General features: G+C 32.9%; 1 protein-coding gene across 1 annotated transcript; it reads left to right on the top strand.

The window, feature by feature from the left end:
• The first annotated feature begins 9,428 nt into the window (after positions 1 to 9,428).
• On the top strand, positions 9,429 to 14,934 carry LOC147064007 (SIN3-HDAC complex-associated factor-like). The gene is made up of 5 exons (XM_085958972.1): positions 9,429 to 9,613; positions 11,441 to 11,525; positions 12,987 to 13,140; positions 13,255 to 13,631; positions 14,087 to 14,934. Exons 1-5 carry the CDS (start codon positions 9,553 to 9,555, stop codon positions 14,490 to 14,492), a joined length of 1,083 nt encoding a protein of 360 aa, XP_085815098.1. The 5' UTR covers positions 9,429 to 9,552; the 3' UTR covers positions 14,493 to 14,934.
• Positions 14,935 to 20,526: the final 5,592 nt, after the last annotated feature.

The raw sequence follows: 20,526 nt of genomic DNA, 5'->3' as shown, positions 1-20,526 counted from the left end.
TATAACATCAAAAAAGGTCATGCGTAAATCATTACAAGTTTATTATTAAAAGAATCATCAGTTAATTTACAATTATGGAGAAACACAAATATCAGTAGATTTCTTGAATTTCGAAAAAAAATAAAAAAATCAGTATATTGGCAAAAAATATCAGTTGATCTACTGAAATTTCAGTAGACATGGCAACACTGACTATGCGATCAACCCAGTGTTGCCAAGTCAAAATTTAAAAATTCAGTAGATAGACATGGCAACACTGACTATGCGATCAATCCAGTGTTGCCAAGTCAAAATTTAAAATTTTAGTAGATTTTGACAAAAAATTCAGTAGATTTCATAAAATATCAGTAGATTTTGAAAAATGTGTTTTATTAGATATGATTTAAAACTAATAAGAATAACAATAACTAATAATATTAATTTATTCTAAACAATGATGATATTAATGGGTAAAATGGCGCTCTTGGGTAGAGTTACAATGCTTTTTATGTCAATTTAAAAGTGTATAACATCAAAAAAGGTCATACTAAATCATTTCAAGTTTATTATTAAAAGAATCATCAGTTAATTTACAATTATGGAGAAACACAAATATCAGTAGATTTCTTGAATTTCGAAAAAAAATCAAAAATTCAGTAGATTGGCAAAAAATATCAGTTGATCTACTGAAATTTTAGAAGACATGGCAACACTGGATAAACCATAGAATATTATTTCAAAATTTGATAACGTAACATTTTTTTTATGGCTGTTAAATGATAATTTTTTAAACCAATGAAACTTATATACATTCAATTAGCTCATATAACCAAAAAATATTTAAAAGGTATTCAACAATAATTGGTGTTATACATATTATTTAAATCATCAACCAGGATCAATCCACTGCTGGATAAAGGCCCTAGCCTGATTCTATTCCTTTGTGCTCGTCCGTGGTGGTTTGACGGGCGCGGCGCGGCGGCGGCGCGGGCAACTCAAACGTATGAACATGTTTCGACGTGTCCGTAGACAATGCGCGGGGACGGGTGTTCGCGCGTGTTGTTTTGACGCGTCTGGCTCAACGCAGGCAAGATCGTACATGCGGCGGGCTCTTCCCATACTGCGCGCATAGATGTGTCCGCACTGAATGGACGGGCGCCGACGCGGGAAACGAGCGAGTTGCGGGTATCTCAAACCATCATGAGCTTACCGCGCGCGTCTGGTGTATTTGTGGTATTATTTTCACAAAGCATAGATAGTGCGAAGTGATGTAAAGTAGGTAGGTATACGTTTTATAACTTTGCACTTTTTACTACACTGATACGCCTCTTTGCCTTATTACGTCGCATAAAATTATATCAAATGATATTCACTTGTATTAATATAATATGTAGTACTAAATAAATATATATTATGTAAAAATAATATCATTAAATTTCAATAATTCTTAACGCACATATAATATTGTATACTTATCTTACTTATAGTTATAAAGGTAGGTACCTACATAAAAAAATGTTTTTTTTTGTCTATAATTATTCAATGTTCTTTCTCATTTATCTCTTTATCTAATTTCTCTGTATTTAAATTTTAATATGATTAACTATAATTATTATAATTTATATGGAAACTTTGCTTGTTGCAATATCTTTTTCTAGTCTATTTTATACATATTTGTAGTCTATGTAACTTTTTGTTTTCCTTAATAAAAAATATAAACATAATAAAAATAAAATATATTAAGTAGGTAAATCATTTCCATCCTAGAGCCGGGGTGCAAAGTTATGAAGCGTACATTCTACACCTACATTCACACCATATGAACCGAAAAGTCTTTTTTATACTTTAACTTACATATTATCCAATATATAATCAAATTATAAAATCGACCAAGGGTCCTTGATGGAATTTGAATTTAAATTCATAAATATAAATTTATCAAATAAACAGGAATTAACTGTATCAGATGACAGTGTACCTATATTCACCATTGGTGGTGTTTGAAGATGCCAAAAGGCGATAGTCGGATCGCAAAAAATGACTCAAAAAGAATAGAAAAAAACTTAGATCAATTAGAATATACCTAATCAAATATTTTCTCATGTTACTCTTTTTCGAAAAACTTGTCTGGTTGTTCTCGCAGTTTCTTGTATAAGTTATAAAATTCTTCTGCTAAATTAATGCTTTCCATATTGATTTCATTTGCCCCATATTTTGGTGCAAAGTTGTGCCATTTCAAATAGGAGTTTTCCAATAAAAAATTTTCTGTGTTTATGGTTTCCTATCCCTGATTTGACGCTGAACACGACTGGACGCGCGCGGGCTACTACGGACACTCTACCCGTGCCCGTCCCCGCGCCTATTCCGCGTAGAAGACGCCCCATGACTAGGGCCAAGCGCTTTCTGTTATTTGAATGCCTGTATTTATCAAAATCGGTGATATTATATTTATCCTCATATTTATATCGTCATCATAATCATCGACCTGAACCAATCCACTGCTGGATAAAGGCCTCCCTACCCTGATTCTACTCCTTTCTGTCATTTGAATTGCTGTATTTATCAAAATCGGTGATATTATATTTATCTAAATATTCGTATCGTTATCATCATCATCATCAACTAGGATCAATCCACTGCTGGATGAAGGGTTCCGCAACCTGATTCTACCACTAGCAGTTAAACGAATTTGTGATACTATACCTATTTATATCATCCTTATCAACATCGACCTGAACCAATCCACTGCTGGATTAAGGCCTCCCTAGCCTGATTCTATTCCTTTCTGCATTTTAATTGCAGTATTTATCAAAATCGGTGATATTATATTTATCTACATATTCATATTGTCATTATCATCATTGACCTGAACCAATCCATTGCTGGATAAAGGCCTTCCTAGCCTGATTCTACTCCTTTCTGTCTTTTGAATTGCTGTATTTATCAAAATCGGTGAAATTATATTTATCTACATATTCATATCGGTATCATCATCAACTAGGATCAATCCACTGCTGGATGAAGGGTTCCCTAGCCTGATTCTATTCCTTTCTGTCATTTGAATTGCTGTATTTATCAAAATCGGTGATATTATATTTATCTACATATTAATATCGTCATCGTCACCATCGACCTGATCCAATCCACTGCTGGATAAAGGCCTCCTTACCCATATTCTACTCCTTTCTGTCATTTGAATTGCTGTATTTATCAAAATTGGTGATATTATATTTATCTACATACTCATATCGTTATCATCATCAACTAGGATCAATCCACTGCTGGATGAAGGATTCCGCAAACTCATTCTACGACTATCAGCGAAATGTCAAACTATCTGACGTGAATAAAAAAACCCATCCCGAAGAGAAAACTATGGCGCCATCTATGCATACTTCACAATTATATTAAAATCCAATACCGCCAAGCCGTCTGCAAGACCTAGCGAGACAGACTGGCGAGAGCCAGCTGGCTCAGCTAGTATAATTAAATTATTCAAAGGTATGCATTTAAAAAATGTGGAAAAAAAATGTTTGGTGTTAAAACTTGACGGCCACTCAAAATTAATTTCTAGATTAATATAAAAGAGAAAAATTTGAAAAATCGTGTTAAAATTTTAAATAAATATACATAATCGTATGCACTCAACAAATTTTTTTTAAAGCAAATTTAATTGTTCAAGTATCAAGTCACTGAATTTAGAGAACTAATATCTCTCACGATAATATCTCGAAAACAAAAAAAGCACGTGCACAAACGTAAGCTAATAATAGGCAAATTGATGACCTAATAAAAAATTTTAAAAGTTTGTTGGATGGTTCTACTTAACGTTCATCAAATATATCATATCGAATAACTCACGCACTATATCAGAAAAAAATAAAAAAAGTATGCAGGATTGCGCATTAGCTATGCGACAAGAGATTTTACTAAAAGAAATATTTTTAAACCCACGCAGTCAGGTTTTGCATACAAACTTAAAAATTAAATAGCGCGCTGAATACAGATGAAAAGTCAAAAAAGAATCATGCACTAATGCCAGCGCTCCATTGGCACGCAAGTCAGACGATTTACAGTCTTCGGACTTTTTTTTTGCGTGGAGCACCCCAGATCTGCAGACTTTTTAATCCGCAGACCAGGCTCGCTGGATTTCAAACATGTTTGATATTTTTGCCAGACTTCGTCAGTCTACGCAATCATTCGGACCGGAAAAAAATCTGTAATTGTTTTAAACATTTTCATTGATTAATTTGTTAATTTACACATTATAAAATGAGAGATTTACAATTAATTTTTTTATTTGTATTTATGAAATTCATAAAATAAATCGTAAAACTTGTGTTGTTTTCACTGCTATATTATTTTATGCAAGTCTACATATAAATAACACAAAATTATAGGATTATCGGAAGACATTACGAGAATCATAACTTTTCACTTTTGACAGCTCGACTTTTTTATTCGTTCGTTGATCAGTAGCAGAGCATAGACAAATCGGACGATTTATTGTCCTCGGACTTTTGGCTCGCCAATGGAGCGCTGGCATAACGTTCACTACCAACGCACTAGTGTTTACAATTTAAATTTTGAAAAAAATCTAAGTTTAGTGACACAAGTATCCAGCATTTAGCTGGGTCACCCAAATTGAAATGCAAATAACCCCCTTAATGTGCGTGCACAAACGAAAAAAACGCGTGCACAAACGTGCACTAACGATGCACAAACGAATGCACTAAAAAAAAGTTGAAAATTCAACATTGGGTGACCCAACGTTTAGCTGGAACACCCAATTTGAAATTGGAATTTTTCGGTTATTATAGGTGCACAAACGAAAAAAAATCGTGGACAAACGTGCACTAACGATGCACAAACAAATGTACACAAAAAAAGTTGGTTTAACATTGGGTGATCCAGGTAAATGGACCTAATGGTAATCCCATGATTACAGTGGTAGCGGATGGGTGCTGGTCAAAACGTTCGTATAAAAACAATTATTCAGCGTTGTCCGGCGCAGCGGCAATTATTGGTGTGCATACTGGCAAAGTATTATTTTTAGGTATTAGGAATAAATATTGCTCGATATGTGATCGTGCATTACAAAAAAATAACGACTGTCAAGTCCCCGATCACAAATGTTACAAAAAAATTTCTGGTAGCTCTCCTAGTATGGAGTCGGATTTATTGGTAGAAGGTTTCAAACAATCTTTGAATGCATATGGAATTATTTATTCAAAACTAATTTCTGACGGAGATAGTAGCACTTATAAAAAAATTTTGGAAGCACGGCCGTATAAAAATATTACTGTTGAAAAAATTGAGTGCCGTAACCACTTACTTCGCAATTTTTGTAATAAACTAAGATTACTCTCTGGAGATACCAGATATCCACTGAATGTAAGAAGAAAAGTGACAGCAAATATTCTTCGATTACGAATAGCCATTAGTTCTGCAATTAAATACCGTAAGAGCGAAACTACCACGCCAAGTATAAGAATAAAAGATTTATTTCATGATATCTCAAACAGCCCTAAGCATGTTTTTGGTGACCATAAATAATGCGCTAAATATTTTTGCAAAAATAGTCATTCCGATATAATAGTAATCGAAGAATTAAAAAAATGCAACATTTACATCAAAATTGAAAACATTGTTTCTTTTCTCGCTGTGAGGTCTAGAAGTTTGATTTATGATGTAGATAACAATGTTGCTGAAAGGTTTAATAGCATAATTGCGAAGTATGTTGGAGGCAAACGAATAAATTTCAGTCTAAGGCAATCCTATCAAGGCAGAATGTGAAGCTGCAGCTGTCGCACACAATACTGCTCTCCCTTTGACTGCGCTTCGTAAAACGCTGTTTAATAAAAGTCCTGGAAAGTATACAAAAATTATGGAACTTGCACGCAAAAAAAGTAGGCTAATTGCGTATCGACCAAAGAAGAAGAATTTATTAAATTATATGTCTAAAAACCCCGATTATGGTGAATCTGCACAACAACCAGATATGGATAATGAAACATAATATGGCAAAAGCATCATTTTTAATGAAGATGGCTGTCAGTAATGAGGATATCCAAAGAATCCAATCAGAAACCGTTTTGCAGGCTGGCTGTGGTAAGTGGCTAGAAATGAGAAGATCACGCATAACTGCCTCGTGGTTTGGTAGGATTTGTAAGCGACGAGAGAAAACAAGTTGCGTGAGATTAGTTAAAGAAATGCTTTACGGTTCGTCACTTTGTAATATACCATCTATTAAATATGGCAAAGACAATGAAAAGAATGCGATAAAGCAACTAAGTGACCAAGAAAAAATAGACATTGTGCCATGCGGACTATTTATTGATGCAGACAACACATACTTAGGTGCCAGATGGGCTTTATAACGATGGGAGTTTTATTATTGAAATAAAGTGTCCATCTTCAGCCTCCAATATGGAAGTTGACGATGCTATTAAACAGAACAAAATAACATTTTGGAGACATAAAGAAAATAAAATAATCGGGGTAAATACAAACCATGACTGGTATTACCAAATTCAAGGACAGTTGCACATTGCAAATAAAGATAAATGTCTTTTTGCGATTTGGACAGGAGAAAACCAAAAAATTAAAGTAGAGAATATTTTCAAAGATGACGGCTTTTGGATAGATAAGATGGAATCCCAACTGACAAGATTTTATATGAATTGTGTATTGCCTGAACTCATTGATCCTAGACTAACACGGTCGATGGATATAAGAAACCCTCAATATATATTAGATGCTATGAAAAGAAAAGAAAATTATAAAAAACAACAATTTATAATAGTTATTCTAATACAATACTTACCGTTAAGCCTATGCTTACACTAATTACACAAGGAATCAATTATTAATTTGCTATACACTAATGTTCCAAAATCCTCCGCGGCGTTCAAAACGTACTGCCTAGTGCTTCCAAACCGGTTATAACCGACACTAGCTTACCGGGTAGGCGCGGGTTTCTAAACTAACCAAAAACCGGGTAATTTCACGCGGTTAACCGGTTAAAATTATTAGTAGGTATCTAAGTATATGAACTTAAAGAGATAAATAACACGTGGAAGCTTTTTCAAAAACGTCACGTCGTAACAAATAATCAACAGCTCTCTTACACTGATAGTAATTGGATTGCCTGCCTAAATAATTACTTTATTACCTACCCATTAAATGGCTTACTTTACTATTTCCTAGAATAATTAATAATAGCGGGGCGGTTTTTAAAGATTACGCGTGTTTCTCAGGTGCATGTCCGATATATCGACACGATATAATGGTTTCTTAAAAATCGTGCCTTGAAAAATATTCATTGAATTGCTTTCTTTTTTGAGTGCAAGCATAGTCCTGTTTTTAAGTCATGTTTTTATAATTTTATAAAACCACAATAATAACAGAATGTTTTCATGCCATCTTGTGAATGTTTTAACCCTTTGTGGAGTGACGTTTCTTAAAATTGCCGGCATCTTAAATAAGCATAATATACTATTATGTGTAAAATATTTTTTTTCTCAAAATTTCTCAATTCTCTCAATTTTTTCAAACATAAACTAATATTAATTATTTTGTAGATTGGCATCATTGATTTCGCAAAAATCATCTGTCAAAAGGAAGTTGTCGGTGTTTTTCGACTATTGTGTTGTTTCTCTTGTTTTATCCTATGTTACGTACTTTTTTTTGATTGTTATTGTTGAAAATATAATATCTAGAAATGTATGTTATATAATATTTATAAATTCAGCATGATAACATACAAATAGCGAACCATAATGTACAGTCAGCCATTTGCCACCATTCTTTTTTTTAAGTTTTACAAATAGTAGTTGTTCGATGTTATTTGGATAAATGTGACATTATTTTGCTGTAGTTTAGGACAAAATAATAGTACTTATCTTCTCCAAATATTCAAAAATTCTGATATAAAAGACATTAATCCTGATCTACGGCTCAGAGTTTTGAAAGGCACAAAGGCCGATGAGCATGCGCTCGATGTACTCGAGACATACATCATACGATACGAATCATACTATACAGTACATACATGATACCATGTATGTATGCTTATACTAGGTTCCCTAGTTCTTTGCTACCACGTCCATCACGTACATGTACCAAGAACTAAACACCAAGAAGAGTGGAGGGAGCTAGGGGAGGCCTTTATCCAGTAGTTGTTCGAGTGGTTATGAATAAACTAAAATGTAGTATTATTTTTACCCTTTTATGACTCACATTTGCCTTCAACTTAAGTATATTATCTCAAAATATAATATGCTTACAGAAAAAGAGTGGTCCAAATTGCCTGTCGGTATTTTAAAATACCACCCATTTTTTTCATAAACGGTTGTATAAAAAAATTGGAAGCTCTAATGGGAGTGGGCTCTAGCTCTAGGGAACCATACTGACACAAAACAGTCGAAAAATATATAAATTTTTCATGTCTTATGTCAGGCAACAAATTAACGTATAATTTGTAATGTTAGCTAGTTCATGAAAATTAATAAAATTATATTTGTTCACACCTTCGTTTTTTTTGTATACATACACACCGAATTTGCCGTGGGAAAATTATATAATACATACCTATACATATTTGAAATACCTCAGAAACATACATGAGCATAAGATTTTTTTTTGAAAAATATTTGCACTGAATTTTAGCCTACAATATGATAGGTTCAAGAAAATGTATCACTTCACAAATTCAGCATATCAATAATATGACGTTCTTATTTGGAGGTCTACTATTTTTATTCTTATAATTTATTCTACCTACTTACCTACAAAAATTTATAAAATTTATTAGGAAAAAAATATTATTTATTAAATAATACTTTCAAAACCCCTGATTTCGCTCAAATTCGCTGTTTCGGGGCAAACAACAGACAACATCATAAATTGCACGTGTACATTAAAATGTTATAATATAATGCTTATATACCTATACAATAACATGTTTATTTTGTTCCAAGGCTTGTCGCTTACGTCAAATTTGATTCTTACAAATCAACCCATACGCCTTAACTGATTTGTGTTTAATTTTTCAAAACATTGTGTTTTTTGTGTTTTAATTAAAAATAAAATACTTACTTCCATTTGCATTACTCTTTCTTACCCTTAATCCTAATAAAGTTTTTATTGCGGGAACTTATAATGAAAATACATTTATCATAAATTGGTTGTAAGCTAAGTATTGATTAAAAAAATACTCAGTGGGGCGTTTTTATGTCCGAGTACGGCCCATTTGCAGCAAAGTATATCTAATTTCAGAGAGATATAACTTTGGCTCACAAAACGAGTACGCACTGACATTTTGTGTGCTCCCTCTGGGAGGAGTCCATTCTCTTTGAATATGTCTTTTTATAAATAATATTTGAATCTGAAAGTAGCCACCTGATACAAACATGTGTTCATTTTTTGACAGTTGTAGTTGATTTGTGATTATCATCCATTTCCGATGTGACGAACTTCTTTGTATGTATCAGCGCTTATGCATCTTTTGTGAAAGACAGTTGGCAGCACTCAGATGGCCCTTCTTTCTTGCGTTTGAAAACATTATTGTCTATGAAAACACCGTTGTCAAGTTGTCATAAACTCTCACCCGACTGTCATTCTTGTGGAAGCGGTGAGTATTTGGTAGCGGTTTTATTAACCAAAACATTATTAGGCAAATTTATGAAAGTCAATGTATTAATTACAAGTTGAAATTCAATTTGTGTAGTATTTGAAGACATTTACTTAATAATGTATTTGAACACATTCTTTGACGAGGCATGAAATCTCCTGCGTTTGTCTCAAGCTACAGTTTAGGCGATTTTATACGTGTTACGATTTGGAAGGCATGATGTTTGTAAACTAAACGAGATTAGCGAGCGCTTCGCCAATAATTGAGTGATATGTCAAAGTTATTTTACATTTTAGACGGTTTTACAGGTGCTATGATTTGTCAGACCGTAGGTAGGTATTTGTGATGTATGTAAACTAAACACGCCAATGATTGAATTTGAATAAATTCAACAATACAAATTTGATTATACCAGGCAGTATTTGGACATGTATATCATGATTCCACAGACCCTAGTCAAGTCCCATAGTGGTCCCTAAATACACAATGTTATTTTCATTTATGCTGTGCATTTGAATGCCTAAGATAAGTCAGGGTTTTGTCAAGATTTCAACAGTCACCCAGAAAAGTGTGATACTTTGTGTCTTCTCCAGTTTTACTAGTTGACCCATAGATACAGCGGAGAATATTTTCTCTAAAATTATTGTTTGGATTTCTGAGGAGTAGGCGAGTACGGGTTCTACAAAAGTTTCTTGTAAAGTGCGCTTTTAGTTTTAAGTAGGTGGGATTTAAAAATTAAATCTTGTTTTTATTTATGTACCTACCTATATTTATTTCCACCATTATAATATGAAAATTCTACCTCGTAACATCTTGTTAATCTATGGTAACCAGCGTTGCCAGATAACTATTTTACCAAATCGGGATTTTTACCATGTGAAATAAAAAAAATCGGGATTTAGGAGCAAAAAACGGGACAACCTAAAAAACGCGTAGTTCAATATTTCTAATGTTTATTTCTATAATATCAACCATAAATGACAACACAAACTACAAAACTCTTTAACTATCAAAATAATAATATTAAACAATATTTTTTTCCCAACACTCACCTATTAAATTTGTGGTTGGCTGAAGATTTTACTTCCTCAAGAATTTGTTTCTGCTACTTAATCCATTGTAGGCAGACAGAATAGGAGAAAAAAGTGGACGAACAGTCCTACTAAATATTGTAGTAAATTTAACAAGAGCTACAATTTTTATATTAAGTATAATAATATGATTAATTTAAATATTTTTTCAAAACTTGTGTAGGATTTGAAACACTTCAATTTAAACTTATCTTTTTACATATGTCGGTAAATTTGTAGGGTTTTAAGAAATATTTAAAACTAAAAAACAAAACATTTTTTACCAAGAACAAGCGGCGCCAAATTGTCACTGATTGTTCAGAATTACTTAGTCAACAGTGGCGTCAAATTGGCGCTGATTGTCACAGCACATGAGTATATCACAATGAATTGAACAAGTAATTCAGATTTATCAACTCGATAGAACATCTGTTTCTTGCATCTGACCATTTTAAAGTCATCTGATAGTATTTGTTGAATAATCGTGAATTTAGGCTGTCCCACGCACGACAATCTATTTTTGGTTAAAATGTGGGATATCCTGTAAAAATCGGGACATCTGGCAACGTTGATGGTAATACAGTTATCAAATTAATCAGTTCACTATGCACATAAATATTGTTGTTTTGTGAAATTATACTCTCGTAGTATATTATACATTCTTTTTTTATATTATTATATTTGTCTAGTACTTTCATAAAAGTTGAAGAATTGAATTTGACGTAGGTATAATATAACTTTGTTGATATCTTTCCAGGGGGAGTCAGCATGTTTCCATTTCATAAACCAAGGATCTATCGCTCGTTAGTGGGATGCTGCATATGTAAGGCGAAGTCCAGCAGGTACTTGACTATTATTATGCTAAATATACAAATTACTGTATTATTTTTATCTCTCCCAACAAACGATTATTTATGCTCAAAAAAATGTTTAGTAGGTTTTAAATAGACTTTTTCTCTTTCCAGCTTTGGTAAAAATACTCTAACCTTTTTTTTACAAATTTTGATTTCCTTTAAAGCAGCAAATAATCTTTTTATTACTGGACAATTTATCTATTTTCTAATTGTGCAGGTGACGCTGGTATTGATATAATCCCTACAATATAACAATTCTGGCGTATGCGTATATACTGCAACATAGCATAGTGTTCAATGAATTTAATGCACATAAATTTTGATTGCTCTGCGTGATTTTTGACCTTATGCCTGGATTAATAAATATGTTATTTAACAGCTGATTCTGTGATGAAAATTGTTAAAATGATGCGTGAATCGGATCATTTCAACTGGCCTCGTTGCTGTGACCTACTCTTATGCATAGTCCAGACCAAGATACGAACGTGTATGCGAACACATATACAATAGACTAAACTTTTCCTGCTACAAAAGCACATGCGCACAAATTTATTCGAAACTCAACACATCCATTTTATATTAAAAATTGTTAGCAAGTTCAAGTAGATGTTATAACTAAATATTTGGCTAGAGCCGGACGTCGGTTAGTAATTAAGGTAATTAATATTCCTTGATTTAAAACGCAAAAACCGTTAGTCGATAATACACAATTTAATAAGTATTTCATGTAGGATCTACTAGTTTAAATTATCACATTTAGGTAGAAGGCTCGTAGCTTAATTGGTTAAAGCATATTGGCGCGATACCAGTAGATATACACGTTCAAATGCCGTCGAGCATCGAATTTTTTTCAAATGTGATTTTTTCTGGTGGGTATATATATATCTGAGGTGTTTTCAAGTTATGTATGTTCAATATTTCATTCTATTATAAAGTTTTTAGACTAGACCATGTTGACTGTTGATTTTAGTCAACATTTCACACATGATTAAATCACGTTTCAAATCAACTGTAAACAGAGATGACTCAGAACTAATAAAGTTGGACTGGGTCAAAATTTTGTTGATCCATAAAAATTTTAATACAGATTCACGTAATTTTCGATCGATTTTAGTTGTTCCATGAAAATCGAATCCTGAGAACTCACCTAAATATCTGACTGGATATTGTGATACAGAAATCACTATGCAGCTAAAGGTTGCAAGAAAAGATCTAGGAATATAAATGATTGTATAAATAAAATTATGTATTGTCATACCGGTTGAAGATTGTATTTATTCTAATAGATTTTTATTTTAATTCTGCTGTTTCGCCCGATAATTACAGTCTCGATCGTCATCGTTACTGTCAATCCCACAATTATGAAAGTTCGTTTATTGTCATACAAACTTTGATATGTCTAATGTTTTGGTTGAATGTTTTATCATGAGAATGTTTTCACGGTTTTAGTTCAAGATTCACTGGCTCACTGAAGTATGAGAGTGACTTCCGAGATTGTTTTAAACTCTCCAGTCAACGGAAGGGAGAGATATGCAACGCGTGCGTGTTGCTGGTCAAGCGCTTCAAGAGGCTCCCTTCCGGATGCCAAACACATTGGGGACATGTAAGGAGTTATGTCTTTTTATTTAGTTGTGTTAATTAATACGATATTGCTAAAATTGATTGTCAAAGTTATTCTGTGAAAAATAGTATAAATTGGTGTTCTTTAATTGTGTAGGTTGTTGACGCACGTTCGGGACCCGGCATGAAGTCCATGAGTAAATGCAAAAAAAAGATAGACAGACAGGATAGTGGTTTGCATTCCATTAAAAAGTGCATCACATCTAAGGGCACTACGGATGTGTGTCCTGACATTAAAGAGATTTGCCGTACGAGCGAACGGGATATAAGTCTTCAGCGAGGAAGTAGTCCAGGTCTTTCAGAAGACTCCTGGAGCAGTGAGGAAGAGTGTGTTGCCAGCGATGAGGAATGTACTTTGCGACCGACAGCTGATCGGATGTCTTCTCGAATGCTGCGGAAGGCCTACCTTCCCATTAAATGTAATCGTCTATCAATGGATCTTGGAGTCTTTCTCGAGTCTGCATTCTGGAAGAGGTTTGGAATTTTTCAGATATATTTTTAGAAATAAACTGTAAATACAATATTTGTGTAATGCATTTTTCATATTGATTATGCGGCGGTCACAAGTTACGTTGTGAGCATTCACTGCCTGGACTAAATGCACAGTGAGCGTGTGAGTGGGCAAGTTGCGTTTTTTCAGGTATAGATTGCATTTCATAAAATATAATTTCTTCAAACGACGAATGACGAAATCAATATGCACGCCCAAACAAAACGCTGTTAAATCACAAAGCTCTGCCACATGCAGGCATGCACGATCTCACTTCAGCTCTTCCCTCTCGCCATTTTAGAACACGTTTAATAAAATGTTTGTTGCAATGGTTTCAGCATAAAATAAGTCAATTATAAATTGGGCAAGATGCTATTTTCCTGTATCTTTTGTTTGACTTTAGCAACAAGTGCAATAATTGTATTCATTTTATTCACAGAGAAAACGTGTGCTGCGGAATTGTTTGGAAAGGTCCTAATGGTGAAATTGTTTTGAATACAAAATTGTTTGAACCGTGTGAAGTCCATCAATCGCCGGTGGATATCTCGACCAAGGGTCCCGATGCGTTGTCTGCGAAGCATTTAAACGACAACTCTTCAGATTCTGGTTATGACGAATCTAGCAATCCCATGCAGATTTTAGCATCTGACGGTGTTAAAGATTATGCAGACCAAAGCGATGGACAAGAGTCTCTAAAAGTCGAGGTATTCGAAACTCGACATTTATCTCGTAATGTAAGCAAGCCGATGACTTCTCATTGCTCGGAAAGAAGTCCTTTAAAGCAACAAGGAATTATTATAAATCAGGTTATGTCTGATGACATGGAGTGGATGGAATTGACTTAAATCACAAATTAATAATTTATGCAATGTTTTTGTCCAAATATTTTTTATACATAATAATTTTTCATTTAATTTAATACATTATTTTGCATGTAGTTATATTTATTTTTCGTAATGAGAATGAAATTGTGGAATTTGGGAGTCTCAAACTGAAACCGATAAGTATTATTTTTTCATTTCGAGTATGCATAATAAAGTAAAATTTTCATTCATTAAAAAATTGATGGCCATGTATGTACATATTGGTATTCAGTTAACTTTGACGAAAAGTAATTTCGCATGGGACCAATTTTTTTTTACCCTCATATTCGCTATTTCTACTCGTTACAGAGTATATTATATATATATGTATATTTTTTGAATTTGAATGTTAAGTATGAACAACCTTTCATCATTGATGTCAATTCTATTATGTATTTGAAAATATAATTTGCTGTCTATCATGAATTCTAATTTTCCAATGATTTATTTTTATTTATATACAAAAAAATTTCTAATGGTATATTTTATAATATTTCCTAGTCATTAAAATTGAATTTTATATTTGGGTCTTTCAATTTAACCCATTTAATGTCAATAAACTTTATTATTATTCCCAATAGTATCCTGCTCATTGGAAAATCAAAAATAAACCATTGCTCTTTTACTAAAATATCTCAAATCAGATATTATTTACAATAACATGAAGCAAGCCACACATCAATCATATTTTATGCGCTATCAATATACATGGTCATAATGAAGATAAAACTCAAGTGACATTGTCGGATAAACTGAGAGTTTCTTAATATTGTTATGGTGTAGTTGCATTAGTTTAGTTGATGTAGCATCAGCGCATTATTTTTCAGTAAGTTTAACAACTAATAAAGATTAAAACTATCGGAAAAAGTCAAATGTTTCTATGTTAAATATTGTTTCAAAACAACATTTCACATTGAAACAACATAAAATAACCAGTGTAATAGATGCTTTGTAACTTTTAACTTTGAAGCAATGATATGTCATCGTTCACATTGGTCCTGTCCTGCAAACTTTTCTTTTATTGTCTATTCATCACAGGAGATCCGCAGACTTAATTCACAGTAATATACTTACTTGATGTTTTAGTTTATTGAACAAACATAATTTGAAAACACTAATATATGTGTATACATACTATAAAATATCTTTTGAAAAAAATACGATGCCCAGCGGGACTCGAACCCGCATCCACTAGATCTAGATTCACGCCAATGTACAAAAGATTTTTTCAAGAAGGTATAAATATAATATCTATGGTGTTTTAAAATTATGTATGTTCAATAAAGAATGTTATGTTCTCATATCTTGTGAATTATTCGTTGAATAAAAAATATAGTTCATTTTTATTCTTCTATACTTGTACCCACTGTGGAGTTATATTCATAGTTGATTTTTCATTGACTAACATTGATTAAATGGTTAACCATTAAGCCTTTTAAAACACTGTTAAAATATTCAAAAACTTAGAAGTCGATATTATGTTCTAATTGACATGAAAAATAACAATGTATACAATACAATTGTGATTGCAAAGGTCACTGCCGATTTTAGTTGAATGTATCCGCTAGTGGCTGCCACACTTCACAGCTAGTAAGTGTTTACAGTGATTAGTGTTTAGATATGGTTCTACCCTTAGCTTTAACCGGAGATTATGTTGTTGAAGAAAGGATGGAGCTGACTAGCCGGAGTAAGTTTCATGCGGGGATACATAAGTAGGTATATGAACTTGCAGATTACAAAGTGAGATGTATTTTATAACTAAACGCGAGTTACAAGTATATACAGTGAGACTCGCTCGAAATACCACTTGGCCTGTGTCTATTGTAAAGCGGGGCATATGGCTTTTTTCATAGTGGAAGCTGTTATATTAATGATTTTTTTATGAAAAATAGTATTACCTATTTACCCAACATATTAAGTTCTTGCTAGGGAAGATAAATTATTATTGTTAGATATCTAAAGAAAAGTATTGACGCTTGTAACTATTAGTATCAAATTTAGAGATTGTTGATTCTTGACTTGAATTTTTTTTTGAAAGAGGTGTAAGAATAATATTAATATTGGTTTCGAAAAAAAGTATTAATACTTGAGGCGTAGAGTTACAAAACCGGCTCTGGGTGATTTTCTAAAAAAAAAAGTTTCGAATGTACGCAGGAGCTCTTTTGTAAGGTCTATCTTCTGTTCTAGGCAAAAGTTTTAAATTCCTGTTTCTTCAAAAATATAATGCCATATAATATTTTCTTTAGTAAAAAGCTTGACAAGAAATGAGATCCGGCACCTTTTTTTTTAAAAAAAAATGCACTGTCTATCTAATATATAAAAATCAATATTTGTTTGTTCGTATTTTATGCGCTGCCATACCGTTCATTCGATTGCGATAAAACTTTGTCAACTTATTGCTTGCATTTGCGCGAAGGTTATAGGCTATATCTTATATATAAAAATGAATGTCTGTCCCGTATGCGTTCCTATACCATCCATCCGTTGCGATGAAACTTTGGTGAGTTGTGTGCACACCCGCGAAGGTTTCTGAATTAGAAAAATCATCTTCATTGTATCTTCTTTTATTCGTATGGTTCCTATACCATTCATCCGATTGCGACGAAACTTTCGTCAGTTGTTGTGCGCACACTCGTGAAAGTTTCTGAATTAGAAAAACCATCTTCTTCTTCATTATATCTTCTTTTATTCGTATGGTTCATATACCATTCATCCGATTGCGATGAAACCTTCGTCAGTTGTTGTGTTAACACCCGCAAAGGTTAAGGAATTAGTACAACCATCTTCTTCTTCAAATTGTATGAGTAGAAAATACACCGGAAATGGTTGAGATTTGACGTTTGGTTCAGTGTATCATTGAAAATCAAACCGTTCTCAGACCATCAGAAATAGTTTGACATGAAACGTCAAACCAATTTGGACGGTTCATAGACGAATGATGATCTGTCAAAGTGATGATAAGCATTACGCCAGTCTGTCTCGCTAGGTCTTGCAGACGGCTTGGCGGCGTTGCATTTTAATATAGTTGTGAAGTATGCATAGATGGCGCCATAGTTTTCCCTTCGGGATGGGTTTTTTATTCACGTCAGGCAGTTTGACATTTCGCTGATTTGTCAGTTTTACGATTTGCAAATCGTCACTGCCAATATAAATTTGGGCTCATATGCGTAGTCTATTCAGGAGTCTGGCCTTCACGATATCGTCTTACACCACCTTAGGCTGCTATGCATAGCAGAACAGCTGGCAATCGCTGATTGCTACTACTGACATTTTAATTACAATATAATGTGTAGGTATGTGCAGTTAAATATGATAAATAATTATATATCTCGATCATTCGAATATAAAGCAATATATTATGTGATTATCATAAATAGTGATCCAATATAACGTGATATTAATCTCCTTCGGGTCCCATTGAGATAATAGAAGGTTAGCAGTGTAAAAAATAAATTTAAAGATTATTTTGTTTCATTGTCTATAAAAAATAAATGCTTGCAGCCATAGAATAATATTTAAAAAATCAAAATTTGAATTAAAAATTAAACCTAAACAATAAAGTTTCCCGGTGCGGGACATTCATATCGAGACAAAATTCGTTACCTTACTTTGAAAAGGTTCTAACTGACATTTTGGCCTAAAATGACTTTTTGGTGTGAAAAGGTTCCATTAGCCATATTCTATCATATACGTTCATTTCAGAGTCATCTATTGTCAATTATGGGAATTAGCAGTATGCCAGAGTTCTATCTACATGTCTTTTTATATTGAAAATTATGACCATTTCAAACGCTCATAGCTCAAAACATGGTCAAGTGCAATTAGAACCTTTTCAAAAAAGGTGTCGAAATGTTGATAAATAATGAAGCAATACATATTATATCTGAGAGGAATAGAACAATTCTGATAAGAATAGGGATTTATAAGACCTAAAGATGTGGAATCAGCTTAAAGAGGCCTTCATCCAGCAGTGGATTGGTACAGGTTGATGACGATATAAATGGGTAGGTACATAAAATCACAAATTTAAAAAAAATATAGCAGTTTATATGACCAGGAAGAGTAGAATTATGTTGGGATAACCTTCATCCAGCAGTGGATTGATTTTGGTTGATGATGATAATGACGATAATAATTATGAATGGGTAAATATAATAGCAATTTTGATAAATATAGCAATTCATATGACCGACAGAAATGCAAACAACTTAAAGAGGCCTTCATCCACCAGTGGATTGATTCAGGCTCATGGGCAATATAAATAGATATAATTTAATATCACCGATTTTGATAAATACGGAAATTGAAATGACAGAAAGGAGTAGAATCAGGCTAGGGAGGCCTTTATCCAGCAGTAGATGGGTTCAGGTCGATGATGATAAGGACGACAGAAATAGGTATAATATCACAAATTCGTTAAACCGATAGTAGTAGAATCAGGTTGCGGAACCCTTCATCCAGCAGTGGATTGATCCTGGTTGATGATGATGATGATGATGACGATATGAATATGTAGATAAATATAATATCACCGATTTTGATAAATACAGCAATTCAAATGACAGAAAGGAATAGAATCAGGCTAGGGAGGCCTTTTTCCAGCAGTGGATTGGTTCAGGTTGATAATGATAAGGATGATAGAAATAGGTATACTATCACAAATTCGTTTAACCGGTAGTAGTAGAATCAGGTTGCGGAACCTTTCATCCAGCAGTGGATTGATCCTGGTTGATGATGATGATGACGATATGAATATGTAGATAAATATAATATCACCGATTTTGATAAATACAGCAATTCAAATGACAGAAATGAGTAGAATCAGGCTAGGGAGGCCATTATCCAGCAGTGGATTGGTTCAGGTCGATGATGATAAGGATGATAGAAATAGGTATAATATCACAAATTCGTTCAACCGATAGTAGTAGAATCACGTCGCGGAACCCTTCATCCAGAAGTGGATTGATGATGACGATATGAATATGTAGATAAACAACAATGGTATTTTTAATAAATATAGAAATTCAAGACTGTCAAGAATACAATCAACGTAGAGAGGCCTTCATCCAGCAGTGGATTTATTGAGGCTCGTGATATTAATGGCATTATATATAGATAGGTAGATAATAATATAATATCACTGATTTTGATAAATATAGCGATTCATATGACTGACAGGGATACGATCAGCTTAGAGAAGCCTTCATCCAGCAGTGGATTGATACTGGTTGATGACGATAATGACGATAATGATGATATAAATGGGTAGGTATATAAAAACACAATATTTAAAAAATATAGCAATTTCTATGACCAATAAATATAGAATCAAGTTGTGATGACCTTCATCCAACAGTGGATTAAGCCAGATGATGATAATGACGATATGAATAGTAGACAATTATCATAAATTTTGATAAATATATATTGGTTCCAAAAAAATTGTATTTATAGCCATACTTACAAAAAAAAAAATAGAACACTATCTAGGTATGTGTGTATTCATTTTATGATGGCGTTACATTTATTTTGAGGTTATGCGTACCTATTTAATTTTTGAGACGATGTTATGAATTAATTCGCATTTAATATCTCTTCGAAACATGATTAAATTAAATAAAGTATGTGAATCAGTCGATCCGATTAAGGAAAGTTTGTCAAAAATGAATTTTAATTTTAAATTCTATTTACATCCATGCTTTAAATAATTTTCATTGGTTCAAAAAAATAGTATTGATAGCCATACTTACAAAAAAAAATAGAACACTCTGTGTGAATAAATTTTATGATGACGTTATATTTATTTTGAGGTTATGGATACCTATTTAATTTTTAATTCGCATTTAATATCGTTCGGGAACTTAATTAAATCAAATAAAGTTTGTCAAAAATGATTTTAATTTTAAATTCTATTTATACCAGGCTTTAAATAATTTTCATTGGTTCAAAAAAAAAAATAGTATTGATAACCATACTTACAAAAAAAAAACACTATCTATGTGTATACATTTTATGA

This window comes from Rhyacophila brunnea, unplaced genomic scaffold, assembly GCF_057557595.1.
Source record: "Rhyacophila brunnea isolate RB1 unplaced genomic scaffold, BYU_Rbru_1.0 scaffold_8, whole genome shotgun sequence".
In the NCBI taxonomy this organism is placed as follows: Eukaryota; Metazoa; Arthropoda; class Insecta; order Trichoptera; family Rhyacophilidae; genus Rhyacophila; species Rhyacophila brunnea.
The sequence above is the reverse complement of the archived record's forward strand: the minus strand, read 5'-3'. Positions and strand labels throughout refer to the sequence as shown.

Excerpts from the sequence above, each read along its gene's own strand:
- LOC147064007 (XM_085958972.1), top strand. The coding sequence starts at position 9,553 with ATGAAAACACCGTTGTCAAGTTGTCATAAACTCTCACCCGACTGTCAT. Across the intron at positions 9,614-11,440 it reads CTGTCATTCTTGTGGAAGCG|GGGGAGTCAGCATGTTTCCA; the intron begins GTGAGTATTTGG and ends ATATCTTTCCAG. Across the intron at positions 13,141-13,254 it reads GCCAAACACATTGGGGACAT|GTTGTTGACGCACGTTCGGG; the intron begins GTAAGGAGTTAT and ends TTAATTGTGTAG.